The following is a 16,264-nucleotide window of genomic DNA, read 5'->3' as shown; positions in this document are numbered from 1 at the left end:
GTGTGTGTGTGTGTGTGTGTGTGTGTGTGTGTGTGTGTGTGTGTGTGGAGGGGGGAGGTATAGCTAAATTTTTGGTTCTCTATAATACAGGTGCTTTGAACAAAGAGATTATAACTCTAACTTTATGCATGTGTTTCCAGAAATCATTTGTGAATTTGTTGTTTGGCAGAGATTAGTTGTGGCGTTATGGCTTATGTGTGTGTGTGTGTGTGTGTGTGTGTGTGTGTGTGTGTGTGTGTGTGTGTGTATTCACCTTCAACAGGAGCTATGCAATGACATGGTCTGCTAAAAAGAAAACAAAAATAACTCACCAGAATTGGCCTCCAAGGCTACTGTTATGTGAATGCTTCATGGGGACCTGAAAGGTTGCTGCCATTTCTTTAGACAGTATACTGAGTGGGCCTCTACTAGAGAGAATTCAAGCATTTGCTCTATAGCCTCTGGGATGTGAACTAGGCTAACTCATTGTTGCCAGGATATACTGTCAAATAAAAGTCCCATTTTCATGAAATCAAAGAAAAAACATCTAAAAAGCTTTAAAAACAAGCTGTTCTCTAGTTGGTTCATTTTTCTGTTCCTCAAATCTTAATTCATTTTTATTTCAAATCCTTTCTTCATAAGTAATGTAAATAGACTTGTTTTAGATGAACAGATAGGAGAAAGATCAGGAAAGATAATCCTGGGCCCTTCGACTGACTCTTCAACTATCATTCTGTTCAATTAATTCTAGTCTCCAAGGCATTGGGATCACAAAAGACACAAATAGAACAGTTTGTGCCCTGCTCTCAAGGAACTTATATATACACACACATACACACACACACACACACACACAATGGGTGAGGTATAATAAAATATGCTGGAGAGAATGATGCCTTTGTAGTAAAAAAATCCTGCCTCTGTCATAATCTTAATGACTTTAGGCAAGTCATTTGACCTTTGCGGGCCTTCATTTATTCATATATAAAATGAGTTGGATTGGATGGCCTCAGAAGTCCTTTTCAGCTCTAAATCAATGATTCTTTGGGTGTATATTAAAAAAAGATATAATATAAGGACAGTTTAGGAGGGAAAGAACATTAACATCTGGGGATCTATGAAGGCTTCACAAAGGAAGTGGCAATTGAGCTAAGCCTTGAAGGAAGACAAACATTCTGAGAAACAAAGATGAATAAGGGGTGTGAATTCTGGGTATGTGGAATGCACTGAAGCAGATGAAGTGTTGAGTTTAGGAGACAGCTAGTTCTCTAGTGGAATTTGTGAAAGAGAATATTATTTTAAAAGGTTGGAATGCCTATGGTTTGAGAGTCATATTGTGGAAGGCCTGAAGTGCTAGACTGAAGAGTTGACGTTACGCTATAGGCAGGGAGCTACCAAGGGTTCTTAGGTAGGGTAATAAAATGATGAGACCTGTGCTTTAGGAAGATTGTTCTGACAGATTTTCGGGCAATGTTTTAGAGAGGGGAAAAACTGGAATTAGGGAATGCCATCAAAGACAGGAAGTGATAAGGGCAAGGATAATGACTGTGTGAGGCGAGTCAGTCATCAAGCATTTATTAATTTACAGATACCCTAAGTTAATGTATACATTCGATACCATAATAAAACTATCAAAATCAATGAACATTTATTAAGTACTTGTTATGTACCTGGAACTGTACTAAGTGTTGGGAATAAAAATATATGTAGAAAGAAAGACTTGCCCTCAAGAAACTTAATGGGGCAAGGCAGCACATAAAAGAGTGCTGAAAGACTGGGGTGGGGGAAAATGGAGGGGCATGGGAGACAAAGTCTTGATGCTTTTCAAGTCTTCTTACACCTTACTCCCCACCATGTACTATTTGATCCAGTGACACTGGGCTCCTGGCAGGAAGGAAGTGCAGGCAAGGGCTTTTTAGGAGTTTGGCTATGACAGGAAGGATATAAATACATAGAAAGAAAACTTAAGATGATTAAGTGAAACAAAGAGAGCCTCACCAAGTTCCAGATGAAACGACCTTTTTTGCTGTTCCCTGCCTATGCAGACTATATCTTAAGCCTGGAATCTGCTCGCTTTTCACTTCTCTCCTTAAAATTTCTAGTATCCTTCAAGGCTCAGCTCATGAGAAGACTTTCTGGATCTCTACCTCTTGCATATAGGTTTGTTCACATGTCTACCTTTATATAACATCTGTCTGGTACGATTGCTCCTTGAGGTCAGACACTTTCTTTTTGACTTTGTATCCACAATGCCTTACACATAGCCTTGGTAGGTACCTAAATACTTGTTGTGTTAAACTGACTAAGGAAAAGAGCCAGATTGAAACAGACTGATACACTAGTGGGGACTGCAGAGATGCAGGCAGCAAGTATAGACAGTGAAAGTGATTCTTTCTGGGAATTTTACAAGGGATAGACAAAGATCTAGTGTAAGACTATAGCTTTAAGGAAAGGCAGGATCAAGGAAGATTTTTTTAAGCCCTGACCATGTTTGAAGGTTGAAGGGGGAAGAGCCTGTAGATAAGGAGTGAGTGAATGATAGTTTCCTGGAGATAGGAGGGAATGGACTCTAGGATAACATGTAGAGAGGCTAGGCAAGGAGGAGGGCCAGCTCTTACTTAGAATCTCCAGGTAAGAAGGACAATATGTTGAGGGGTTTTGTAGTATGGAGTATGGAAGATGAAGGAAATTAAGAGATATGTTCTCAAATTTCTCAGCAAAGTAGGAGCTGAGGGCTCAACCCACACCATAGTCTACATACCTAGAAAAATTAGGATCTCAATCAGGCATCAAGGTCTCTCTGGTGAAAGTCTTCATATACCAGTGTGAATGCTAAAGTAATAAAGGCCTCAGACAAAAAGACTCACTCAATGCTAAGTGTATGCTTATTGGAGTACTACCTTCCTTCAGACCCATATCACCTAGTACCTGGACTACTGCCGTGCTAATTGGTTTTCCCAAAGCCAGCCTCTCTGCTCTGAAATCCCATCCACTTATTGATTTTCCTAAAGCACAAGTTTGACTATGTCACTCTCCTGGTCGGAAAGCTCCAGTGGCTACCAATTATACCTAACATTAAATACAAACTCCTCTATTCAGCATTTCTTTCCTAAGGACCTGGACCATGTCTTAAACCCAAATCACTCTGGCTGTCATTGATTGGCCAATAATAGGTCCCAGGCCAAGTCCCACCTTTCCATATTTATTACATAATACTCATCTTCACACATTATGTGCATAACCAAACTGGTCTTCCTTCTGTTTCTCATACATGACATTTTATCTCTTGTCTTCAGGCTTCAGTTATATATTCTCCTTCCTTCTTCATTGAGCTTAGTGCCTAGCTGATAGTCTTTCTCTCCTCCACATCTTTTGTCCTCATACTTGGAGAGTTCAACATGTGTATTGTGTTTTGTCTTTCATTTTCCAAGAGGACCATGACATCAGGAAGGTGATACCATGACTTGTAAATGAATTGGGTTTAAGTGAGGGAGGACTGTGCAAAGTCATCAGCCTCACTTTCTCCTTGGAGCCATCTGTGCCCAGTGGTAAGATATAGATCAAGATAGCCCTGGATGCAGTGGGAAACCTTGGCCTTTTGCTTTGTTTTGCTTTGCTTTGCTTTTTGGAGGGCAGTTGGGGTTATGTGACTTGCCAAGATCACATGGCTAGTTTTTGTGTTGTGTCTGAAGATGGATTTGAACTCAGGTTCTCCTGACTCCAGGGCCAGTGCTCTATTCACTGTGTCACCTAGCCGACCCAAACTTTGGCTTTTTTAAGTAAAGTTCTTTCCCAGGTCTCAGTTTGACTGAGGCATATAACATTGATACCTTTCTCACATGCCCAAATCCCATATCATCATATCCCAGTTCTTCATTTTATTTATATCATTATGCAAAGAAATGTTTGTAGATTTGATCTGGCATCATCTGCAAATGTCCCACTTACATGTTCATGAACTATGAAATTCCTACCTCATCACAATATTCTATCATTCTGTCTTTCTCTGTGCCTTATGACCCCTAACTGTATTCATTCTCACTGTGATCTCCATCTCTTTTACCCCTCAGTTCTGTCCCAGAGAATTATCTGTCTCTGGGATTATCTCTGCACTGGCTATACTATTTTTCCTTCCCTATCTTGACACCTTGGTAAACCAACTCAACTCTGTAGTACCCTTCACCTTCAAATCCTTTTCCCTCTTGTTCTATCTTCAGTCCTACTTTGCCAAACCTAAACCTGAGTTAGACTATCTGCCTCATTATTCCTTCCTATTCATGTACTGATGGATGGAGCCCAAGAAAATCTTCAGAGTCCTTATTGGGCTCACCACAATTTTATGCTATCTCATCTCAACTGGACCCTCACTGCAGCAAGGCAAACATTTTATCCCTTTCTAGTTGAATTACTATCCCACTCTCCAGTGGTTGTTCCAAACTTTATTTCTCCTTAAGTTTCCCATGGCACTTCTAAGCCCTACCATCTCAGCCAAGGACTTTACCTCATTCTTCACTGAAATAATGGAGAACATTCACTGAAAACTCCCCTTTCTCCACTTCACATTTCATATCACTCACACATCTTCCTCCACCATCTTCTCCTTCACTGTCAGACAAATAGGCAGCTCTCCTCCTTGCCAAAACAAACCCTTCTATTGTGCCCTTTCACCTGTCACCTTCTCCAGGAAATTGCTCCCATTGTCATCCCTACTCTCTCTTATCTTCAGCCTCTCCCTATCTACTCTCTCCTTCCCTGTTTCCTACTAAAATGCCTATTTCTTCCCCATCCTTAAAAAATCCTCACTTGGACTGACCATCCCTACTAGCTATTATACTTTTATCCCCTTCATAGCTAAATTTCTTTTTTTTTTTTTAAAGCAATCGGGGTTGAGTAACTTGCTCAAGGTTACATGGCCAGTTATTTCTGGGTGTGGTGCTGAGTATCTGAGCCCGGATTTGATCCAGGTCATCTCGACACTGGAGCTGGTGCTCTTACTCGCTGAGCCACCTGGCCGCTCCTAAGCAATTGGGGTTAAGTAACTTGCTCAAGGTTACATGGCCAGGTGTTTCTGGGTGGGTGCTAAGTGTCTGAGCCCGGGATTCGATCTCCAGGTCTTCTCAACACTGGAGCCGGTGCTCTTACTCGCTGTGCTACCTGGCCACCCCATAGCTAAATTTCTTAAGAAAGAAATCTATGCTCAGTACCTCCACTTCTCTCATTCTCTTCTAAGGCTCTTCTTTCTGGCTTCTGACCTAATCATTCAATTGAAACTGCCCTCTTCAGACTTACCAGTAATGCTCTAATTGCCTAATCTAATGGCCTTCTTTCAGTCCTGATCCTTCTTGACCTCTCTGCAGCATTTGACACTGTTGACCATCTTCTTCTGGATATTTTCTCCTCGCTAGTTTTTTTGTGACACTTAACTCTCCTGCTTCTCCTATTTCTTTGATTATCTCCTTTTCAGGTTCTTCATCCATGTCATCCCCACTAACCAAGAGTGTCCCAAGAGGTCTACTTCCCTTTTTGCTGTTCCCCGTTTTACTTGGTGATCTCATCAGCTTCCATGGGTCTGCTTATATCTACGCATATAATGTCCATATGTATATATCTATTCCTAATCTCTCTCGAGTTCAGTCACCTATCTCCAAATGCCTCCTGGACATCCTCATATGGGATATCCTATAGGCATCTCCAACTCAACATGTCTAAGACAGAACTCGTTATATTTTCCCCAACCCTGTCCCCCTTTCAAAATTTCCTGTTACCATCCTCTTCCCAGTGGCCCTATGTTATGATCTTGGTGTCATCTTTAACCTCTCATTTTTACTCACCCCACACATCCAATCCATTTGCTAAATCTGATCATTTCTTTATAGCATAACTTATATATGTCCTCTCCACTCCACTCAAACCAGAACTTACAGTTCTGGTTCAGGCCACATTATCTCTTGCCTTTTGACTAGTCTCCCTGCCTCCAGTCTTTCTCCATTCTAGTTAATTCTTCACTCAGCTGCCAAAGTGATCTTCCTAAACTTAGGTCTGACATGTCTCTCTCCTGCTTAAGGAACTTGAATCTTGGATAAAATAGACTTCTTTATTTGATATTTAGATCTCTTAACATCAGGCTCTCCAGCCTTCTCTTTTGGACTTACTACACGTTATTCTCTCCTCTGTATCCTATGTTCTACTGGCCTGTTTTGTTTCCGATTTGTGACATCATCCCCTGCCTCTGTGTCTTTGCTCTGGCTTTTCCCTATCTTTCAAATGCCTTCCTTCCTCACTTTTGGCTCTTTGAACCTCTAGCTTTCTCAAATCTCAACTCAGGGGCCTCTTCCTTCAAAGAGCCCTTTTTGATTCTCTGGTTCTTAATCCATTCCTCTAAAATCATGGGAGCATTTTGCATGTACTTCACAGGTACTTCCAAATATTTCCTATCCCCAGTAGAATGAGAGCAAGTGCTATCTTTATTGTATTTGTGTCCCTAGCATATTACACGTTATCTGGCATATGTTTGAGTTACCTCATCTGGAATATTGTGTTCATTTCTGGAAGCCACATTTAAAAGAGATGTGGATAAGCTGGAGAGTATCCAGAGGAAGGCAACCAGCATGGTAAAGGATCTGAATTTATGCCATGTAAGGATTATTTGAAAACTGGGAGTAATAGTCTGGAGAAGAGAAGACTGACTGGAGGCATAACCATTTTCAATTATTTAAAAGTTTGACTTGTTGAAACTTGGCCCTCAAAGGCAGAAAGGATTGACAGGTAGAAGTTACAGAGAGGCAGAATTAGGCTTCATATAAAGAAAAACGTCCTAGCAGAGCTATCCAAAACTGGATTGAGTTGCTTGGAATATGAAAATAATTTCCTAACCATCTGAGCTATTCAGAAGGAGAATGGACCTCTTTGGGAGGGAGAGAGTGGGCTCCCCAGTCATTGGAAGTTTTAGAGAACAGCAGGATGAACACTTCTCAGGTGTGTTGTACAGATGATTCTTTTTTTTTGGTTATGGGTGAATAATAGGGCTAAAGTACCTTCCAGTTCTGAAATTCTGTAACTTGTTTTGTGATCAGACATTTAAATTGGGTCTTATTAATGTCATGCTCTAAATAAATGGTTACAGCTGACCATAGTTAACCAGCCTTTTAAAAATTACATTCTTGAAGCAATGATCTGTTTTCTATTAGTCTGCCTGTCAAGTTTGCTTTCTAAATAATAGAATAAACTTTGGTTTGAGATTTGAAGATCAAATTTTGTAAAGGCAAGAGAATATTTTGTTTTTTCCTTTGTCTAGTTTCTTACAGTCGTTGCTTAATTTTTTAAAAAATTAATGTGATTATAGTCTGATCAGACTTATTGACAGTATTATATTTGTTTAGTCAACCTACCTTGGAGAGTTGTTGAAAAGATGCTTTTTCACAGATTATAGATTAATTGCAAGATATAATCTGGTGTAACCTCTAAATTTTTACAATAACTTGAAAAAAAAGTCTATTGATGAAAGCCTTTCCGAAGGACTTTCACTATTTTGAATATACCCTCCAATTTATTTTTGTTGAGCAATTTAAAAACTGATATCTTCAGTTTCCAGGAGACCTATTTCCTAAGGACTTCTTAATCTCCCTGTACTCAGCCTTTCACCCCCATCCCTTTTATCTGAGATGTTCTTTCCTTACCTTTGCCCCTTGGAACACCTTGCCCAAGTGTTATCTCCCATAAAAAGCTTTTCCAGATCTCTCAGTTGTTAATGTTTCCCCAAACTATTTCCCTGAACTGTTTTGTATTTCATATTTATTTGCCTATGTACAGTGTCATTTCTCACAGTGGTCTGTAAGCTGCTACAGGGCAAGAATTATTTGTTTTTCATTTTCTCTTTCCAGAGCCTAGCATATAGAAGGTACTAATTAAATTGACCAACTTCTTGGTATAAATGGATCGTGTTGGATGAAAATGTTGGATTTAGTTATTATATCTGTTATGATTGGGAATAATATTAGGAGAGAACGTGACATTTTCATGACCTTGTTTTCCTCCCTTATTCTCATGTAGTCTATGCAAGCAGCAAGATGCCCTACGGACGAGTTGTCATTGAGCAACTGTGCAGTTGTAAATGAAAAGGACTTCCAGTCTGGCCAGTGAGTAATCAGTGCTTCTTTTTAAAATAAAACAAAACAAAATTTTTATAAGGACCATTTTAGGAACTTTTGGACGTTGCCCTATTGATCGGAGAAAATTAGAAATACATTTATTTCCTGTGTTTGTTTAGGTGGAGAAGTAGAGGAGATGGGCAAGAGGTGTGTGCCCTAGCCTCTGCAAAGATTGTAGAAGAAGGTATCTTCTTTTATCTCCTCTCTGGGGCCATGCTCAGTAATTACAATTTTGTAGCCTTCAGTTTTTATTATTTTGTTGTTTTTTCCCATTTATATTGTTGTAGCCATCGTGTAAAGTGTTTTCCTGGTTCTGTTTTCTTCACTTTACATCAGTTCATTTATCTTTTCCTTTGCTTCTCTGTATTCATCATATTTAGTTACTTATAGCACAGTAATGTTACATTCCATTCGAGTGCCACAGCCTCTTTACAAACATTCCCTACTTGATGGGCATTTACTTTTTTTCCAGTTCTTTACTACTACAAAAAAATCTTCTATAAATAGTTTGTTGTATGTGGGGCATTTGTATTTGTCATTGAACCCTTGGTATTATATGCCTAACAGTGAAATTTATGGGTCAAAGGGTATGGTATTTTAGTCACTTTCTTTGCATAATTCCAAATTACTTTCCAGAATGGCATGACCAATTAACAATTCCACCAACAACAAATTACATGCTTTCCTTTCCACAAACCTTCTATGACCTTTGCCCTCTGAAACCTCAGAATTGTTTTGATTTGGTTTTCCCTTATTATTGGTGGCATGGAGCATTCTTAATTATGGTTGTTAATAGCTTATAAATTTTCTTTTGAGAACTTTATTCATATCCTTTGACCTTGGGTAAAGGCTTTGGTATTATCAATTTCTATTGTTTTCTATGTATCTTATATTCAAACTTATAAGAAATATTAAATATGAAATTTTTATCCAGTTAACCATATCCCTTTTTACCCTAGTTGTATTCATTTTGTTTATACAAAAGCTTTTCAGTTTCATGTATTAAGAACTCATCTTTTTTAGGGGAGATAGAGTTAATAGTCTCTGTCCCTTGTTGGTTAAGAATTTGCCTTCTAGCCATCATGGTGGAATGTATCTGACATGGTTCTCTTCTGATTTTTTTATGGTATGATCTTTAATATTCGATCACATATCCATTTTGAGTTTGTTTTAGTATATGGTGAAAAATGTTGGTCTAAATCATAGAAATCTAACAGGAAGAAATAGTCAGCACTCTTTTTCATAAAATGAACATAAGTTAAATTCTTTATAATATTTTGTCTGACTTCTTACCTGTTCAATCTTCTAGGTCTAGGAGATAATTGAAAATCAACTGCCTAGATTTACTTGACATTTTTATAAATATGCACTGTAACCTTCTTGGAAGTGACTCATTACAGTTTTATGTAACAAAATTTTGTATGTTCTAACAGTTTGTCATGTGATTTGATGCAATTTGAAAAAGAATAAAATTACAGTTTGGATTGGTTACTACCAGTGAAAATCACTTTACAGAGGGAAGAAATTCTTATCATTTTTAAATTTAACCTTAATGATAAAAAGAGAACTGACTCCATCTTTTTGATTTACCTACAGAATAAGAAGTCTGTATAAATTGTACTTGTGATTAACTTGAGCATAGTAATTAAAGTGTACCCTGTAGCCCTGCCAAAATTTCTGAATTATTGATTTAACAACTAAAAATTTTGCATTCTCTTATTCATTTTGTCATTTGGTAAAATGTCATGTATACTATGGGTAATTAATAAAATCTGTTTGTTAATAATGAACATTTTAGGGGAGAAGGTCACATCTTTATTTTCCTTTAAAATGAGGTACTGTCAATGTTCCTTTCCTTTAGACATGTGGTTGTGAGGACCTCGCCCAATCACAGATACACATTTACACTGAGGACTCATTCATCAGTTGTTCCAGGCAGTATTGCCTTCAGCTTACCCCAGGTAACATTACTATTCATGTATTCTCTCCAAGAGTGCTGTAAAATGGTGGCAGGATCATTACTTTTGTTTAGATACCATCTTGTAACTTCTGATTCAAATAGGAGATAATTTCATGGGTGTCATGTTACAACGAATATAGACATATTTTTTTTATTTTTAGGAATTTTTGCCATGACCATCCTAAGTATCTTTGCTTTTATTTCCATGATCTTTTCTCTTTCTACATTTTACTTTTGCTAGTATGTTAATTGACTTAGATTGCTGAAGCAGGAGACCATTTATTAAGCTATTCCAGTATTAATACCCAAGGTAAAATAGAAGTTAAAACAGCAATCCTCTTTGAAAGTTGTCTTATCTCCTAAAATTATGTAATACGTTGTAATATTATAATGTAAAATTATGTAATACCATACGATTTTTAAAATTCAGTGTTCTAGTATATGAATTTGACAGATCAGCAATATGTCCAATATTTATATGTCCATATGTTTGATTGGGCTCCCCTAGTAACCAAAGACACTTTGAATATATTATTACAACAACTCTAAAACTCTGACCTTTTTATTTCTATTCTTGTAATAATACCAATGGCCACATTATTTTTATGGTCAGAAGGATAGTTATTGCTTCCAGCATGTAGCACAGTGGTGACACATAGCGGCTGCTTTAATAAATATTTATCAGCTGACTGATGCTTCTTCAAGTTGCTATTAGTGCCTGCTTTTAACTTGTATCCAAAAAAATAGGGCAGCTTCAGCACCTGAGAGATACCTGGAGACTGAATCCAAATTTCACAGAACAAATCCCCTTAATAAAAGGATTTATTCTGTAAAACTTGGACTCAGTCAAAAGTCCTCACCCAGAAGGCCACAGGTTCCCCACTCCTGGTACCCATCTCACATTGTATACAAACCTTCAGCCTCTATATAAATGTCAGCTGCTGTTATTATTAGTTACAACCCAGACTTAAATTTCTGACAGATCATGTTCTGGCCATTCCTTTTGGCTAGTCCATCTGGCTAGAATGTGGAGAAAGTTGCTTTAAAGGATTAGGTAGTCCGCATTGCCAATTTTTGTCTTCTGAATTGTGTGAAAATGTTTTCACACAGTTTAGAAGTGGAAGGGTCCTGAAAATCTGGTGCCCTTATCTTGCAGATGAGGAAATTGTCCTAGATCACACAGGGAGTAAAAAGGAGAGTCAAGATTTGACTAGGTCCTCAACCCCATGTCTACTGTTCTTTCTATTACATTGTGGTTTGTTGAAGCTCTGAAAAAAAAATTAAAGCACCTTCTAGATATAATTTATTTTTCTAAACCCAGAATAATTAAGTTTGTGTTATTTATTGATTGCTCAAGAGAGGCAGTGTGGTATAGTGGCTAGAGAGCTAGCATTAGAATCAATGAGATTTAGAAGAAGCATGAGTAGTGCTTAGAGAACTGTCTTCCGAATTAAGGCTCTGATGAATTCCAGCTGTGTTATCTTGGGTGAAGCTGCATAAGCTCTCAGTGCCTCCAGGCAACTCTGAAAATTACTTTATAGAATGATTGCCCATCTGCATTGATAGAGGAATTTCCTCACTGGGGAGCTTCATACACCAGTGAAATCCTAGATTTGGAACAAGTATGTTGCTCAGGATCTCAAACTGCCAGTGAAAAATCTGTTAGTATGGATTTAAAGGTATCACATGTCAGATTCATGCCATCATTTATAATATAGATAAATAAAAGCAGTATTCCTTTTTATGAGATTTAAAGTTAAATAATGACTACATATAGGCAGAATCATTTATGCTCTCTTTATTGTCATTAATTCAGGAAATATACTCAAAAAAATGAAGGTCTTACCTCATTTATTGGTCATCCTTAACTGTTTTATGTAAGTGAAATTTTTTTTAGATACCTGAAGCTTTTCCCCTTCAAAAGTTCTGCAGCTGCTTTTGTTCAAACATTTTGCAAAGAGATATTTCTAAAATGCATTTACTGTCCTGCTTTTTAAAATAGAATATAAACCATCATTTATCTTTTTAATGATGATTCTGAGTGTCATTATGACCACCCATAAGCAGGTATAGGACAATTGTGTCTGATTATTTGGTATTTCTATCTACTACACTTACCATCAGGTTAGCCAATGGTAAGTTTATAAATTTTATGATTTCTCACTATAGTCTCTAAAGGAGAATTGAGGTGCCTCCCCAGGAGAATATATTTACCCAGTTACTCAGCATTTTAAAAATACTTGTTATATGTAAGGCACAAGGCAATACAAAGATTGAAAATTGTCAGTCTCTTTGCTCAAGTAATTCATAGTGTAGTAAACACAAGGTTACTTAGCCCTTTGCAAATAGGTGGGCTAAATATGTTGTGGGTAGATTACCACCTGGCTTATAACCTATAATAGCTAACATTTAGGATCTTGAAGTATTACAGGTACTATCTTATTTGATCTTCAGTAACTATGTGAGATATGTAGTGCACCCTACTTTATAGGGAAGAAGATGGAAGTTCAAGAGAAGTAATGACCTCAGATTATATCACCAGTACCTGGGGAGCAAGGACTTGGTACTCTTCTTATTCAAACCCTGGCTCACTTTATACTTCTATGCCATCCTGCCTCCACACACAAGCACATACACTAGACTGTTTTTCTGTTGAATACATACATTTCCCTGGAACAAAGAAAGTTCTTGCCATATTTCTTTGCCTTTGATTAGTTATTTGTTTCCTAAAGTGCCTCCTTTTTTCTCTCTGTAGCGGAAATGGGCTGGACTTTCTATTGGGCAAGAGATAGAAGGTAGGTATATTATTTAACTTTCAAAATTATTTTCTCCATGATTTCCCAAATTAATTGAACTGAATGTCTCTCTGCTTTTCTTTACTTTGAGTATATGTCACTCAAAAAGAGTAGACATTCACTGTGTTAAGAAAACTTTATTAGAAGCCCAGTATAAAGAAATGACTGTAGTCCTTACCTCCTAGGAGTTTATAATTGAATGGGAATCAGGGCAATCACATGTTACATAGTTCACAGAATATATACAAGGAAAATATGCAAACTTTAAATTTTTTCCAAGTATAAAGTGCAAACAAATATAACTATTTGGAATTACATGCATAATAAGTGCGGAAGCTAATATAGGAATTAATGTGATCTTATTGGAGATAGATGAATTTAATTGGGGAAGACTTTCTTTTTGTATGTGTATAGAGAGAAGCAGATTTTACAATTTTTCTTTTTTTCATTTTGACCTTAAACAGCAACACACTTGAACATTACAGTGTAAGAAGAAGATCTGAAAAGAGGATCCTCTATGAAACTGTAAACTTAGGTTATTTGCAGTTTTTTAAGTTTATGTTAAATTTAACACTATATTAACAAAACTGCCTGCTTCTCTATGTCTCCTGAAACTTCCTTCTCTCTGTTATGTGTTCTTTTAATGTTTTAGTATGGTATATATTTTTTTATCACTATCACTACCCACCAACTCTCCCTCTCTACCTCCAAAACAGAAATTTTCCTTTGTAATAAGTGTAGTCAAGTAAAACACATTGACCATATTTGAAAACAGAAGTTAAATTTTGTACCCCCTGTCCATCCCCTTTTTGCCAAGAGGTGGGAAACATGCTTCATTATTGGTGCTCTGAAGTCATGTTTAGTCTTGGAACTGATTGGTATTCTAAGTCTTTCATAGATGTTTTCCTTTATATTATTGGTCATTATAAAAATTGTTTTCCTGATCAGCTCACTTTCTCTCTATATAAATCTTCTCAGGTTTTTCTGAATCCATCATATTCACCATTTCATAAGGAGCAGTAAGGAATGGACTTTAAATAGGATTTTAAGATCAAGGAAGAATATGGCTTGCTAGAAAGAATACCAGAAGGACAGTCTAGGAAATGAAAACAATATAAACAAAAGCATAGAGGTAGGAACAAATGTAATTGAGGGGCAGGAAATAAGTTTGCCAGGATGAATTAGAAAGTTTTAAATGCATTTTAGCAGGAGAAAAGGGTGGGTTGTGCAATGTGTTTAGGACCTTGAAATACACACTAAGGAATCATGTGATTGCTTCCTTATCTTTCAAATAAAGGGACTGTACTAGATTATTTTGCATTCCTCCTAGCCCTAAAATCCTTTGGTTCTATAAACTTGGACTTTATTCAAGAGTCAATTAGAAGTCATTGCATTTATCTGAGTTTCATCATAGTGATTCTTAAAGAAGATGATTCTAAGTTCCATTCAAAGGGGATATTGGGGAGAAGTTTGAGTTGAATAGCAGTAGGATTAGTGTTGTGACTGTAGAAATAGATAAATATAGGAACAGAGGAATGCTGAAGAGGAAAAATCGGAAGTCTTTGATGATTTTACTTTCTCAGGTAGAGTGGAACATTTTTTTTTCCTGAGTTGGTTGGGGAGGATGAAAAGATGGCTTTGAAGAAGGCTGTTTGAGGGTGAGATAGAAGGGTAGATACGAGAACTACAGCACGGTTTTCTCAGTGAAATAGATTGTGAAATCCTTAGTAGCAAGGGGAGCATCAAGGAGGAGAATTTGGAACTTGAAAGAAAACCGGATATTTTAAATAATGAAGGGGTGTAACCTCTGTAATAAGGGAAGAATAGCATTGTCTAGAGATGCCTTTGGCAACATATAACAATTGAGTAAGAACTTTTTTTGGGTTGGGCAAACTATACTATATTTTTTAACTACAACACGCTCTAAGAGGGGAGAAAACAGGTAATATGTTTTCTTTTTAAATTACTCTTCAGAATGTTCAATTCTCATATCAAGGATATGGTTACTTATCAGGCATCTGCTCTTTCAAACATAGGAATTTTCTTTCTATTGAAGCAGACTTTTTATGAAATGGACTGGTCAGAAAAAATTATCATCAACCCTCTGGTGGTTAGCCTCTCCTGGCTTACCTAGGCTGGTCCTTCCATGATAGATACACTATCTTGTCCATACCCAAAGTCATCCTTTTCAGCTATATGGGGAGGACCTGTCAAGAGTTTTTTTACTGGTTCACTTTCATAATGGGGCATTGTAGTATGGCTTTAGTGGAAGATGGATGGTTTAATAGAGCAACTTCTAAACCGGTACTAGAGAAAACCTAATAAGCTAATAGCTAACATTAGCATTACATGCACTTATGTCAAAGATCATAGTCTGAGAAGAAACTTTTATGTATTTTGAAAAATACATTTTATTGGGTGGGTAGGTGGCGCAGTGAATAGAGCACCGGCCCTGGAGTCAGGAGGACCTGGGTTTGGATGCGGCATCAGACACTTAACACAAAAAATAGCCGTGTGATCTTGGACAAGTCACTTAACCCCAATTTCCCTCCAAAAAAGTAAAAAAAATTTACATTTTATTGATGCCTTTTGTCTTTACCTTATAGTCATTTCATCTCTTTTCCTCCAGTTTGAATCTTCTTTTGTGACAAAGAAAAGCAATTACAAAAAATTACATAGTAACTACATCTGACATGTACTCATATTCCCTCTGTATTAGGGTGGTGTGGAGAAAGATTTTATTATCTGTTCTATTATATATCCATTTTTTCAGTTTGCTTTTAATGATATTTTAATTTACATTGTTGTAGTCATTGTACATGTTTTCTTGGTTCAGCTTTTCTTCCACTCTGCATCAGATATGCAAATCTTTGAACTCTGAATTCCTAATGTCCCTCATTCCTTAATATATAATAATATTCCATTAAATTCATATAACTTTTTTTCAGTCATTCCCCAATAGAAAGACACCCACTTTGTTTCCAGTTCTTTTCTACCATAAAAAATTGCTGTGAAAGTTTTGGTACATATTGGATCTTGTACCTGCATTTTGACTTACTATGGCTAATAGTGTCAAAGGGTTTAGTGAGATCTTTCACTTTTTTTTTTTCAAATGCTTTATTAACTTCTGGTTTACATCATTCATTTCCACCAGATTTTGAGTTACAAATTTTTTCCCCGTTTTTTCCCCTACCCACTGTTCCAAAATAGCGGTCCCACAGGATATCCCCTCCTCCAATCTGCTCTCTCCAATATCTTCTCCCATACCCCTTTCGACTTTTCCAGTAGGGCATAGTGGATCTCTATGCTCCAGTGCCTGTATGTCTTATATCCCAATTACATGTAAAATAGTATTAATAATAGTATATATATATATATATATA

General features: G+C 37.0%; 1 protein-coding gene across 2 annotated transcripts in view; it reads left to right on the top strand.

Annotated features, from left to right (window-relative positions):
* Positions 1–16,264, top strand: part of LOC138152432 (vesicle-fusing ATPase) — a 217,056-nt gene that overhangs the window by 21,852 nt on the left and 178,940 nt on the right. The window contains exons 1-4 of one of the 2 annotated variants that reach the window (XM_069076203.1): positions 8,073–8,114; positions 9,988–10,087; positions 12,842–12,881; positions 13,346–13,416. In XM_069076203.1, coding sequence (XP_068932304.1) covers positions 12,847–12,881; positions 13,346–13,416 — 106 coding nt within the window. In that variant the 5' untranslated portion in view covers positions 8,073–8,114; positions 9,988–10,087; positions 12,842–12,846. Of the gene's footprint in view, positions 1–8,028; positions 8,115–9,987; positions 10,088–12,841; positions 12,882–13,345; positions 13,417–16,264 lie in introns of those variants that run through there. The other variant, XM_069076202.1, reaches the window with a different exon arrangement.

This window comes from Petaurus breviceps, unplaced genomic scaffold (assembly GCF_028583685.1).
Source record: "Petaurus breviceps papuanus isolate PSGF00001 unplaced genomic scaffold, PetGlider_PUasm1.0 90925, whole genome shotgun sequence".
NCBI lineage: Eukaryota > Metazoa > Chordata > Mammalia > Diprotodontia > Petauridae > Petaurus > Petaurus breviceps.
Note: the sequence above shows the minus strand (reverse complement) of the source record. Positions and strands in the feature narration are given on the sequence as shown.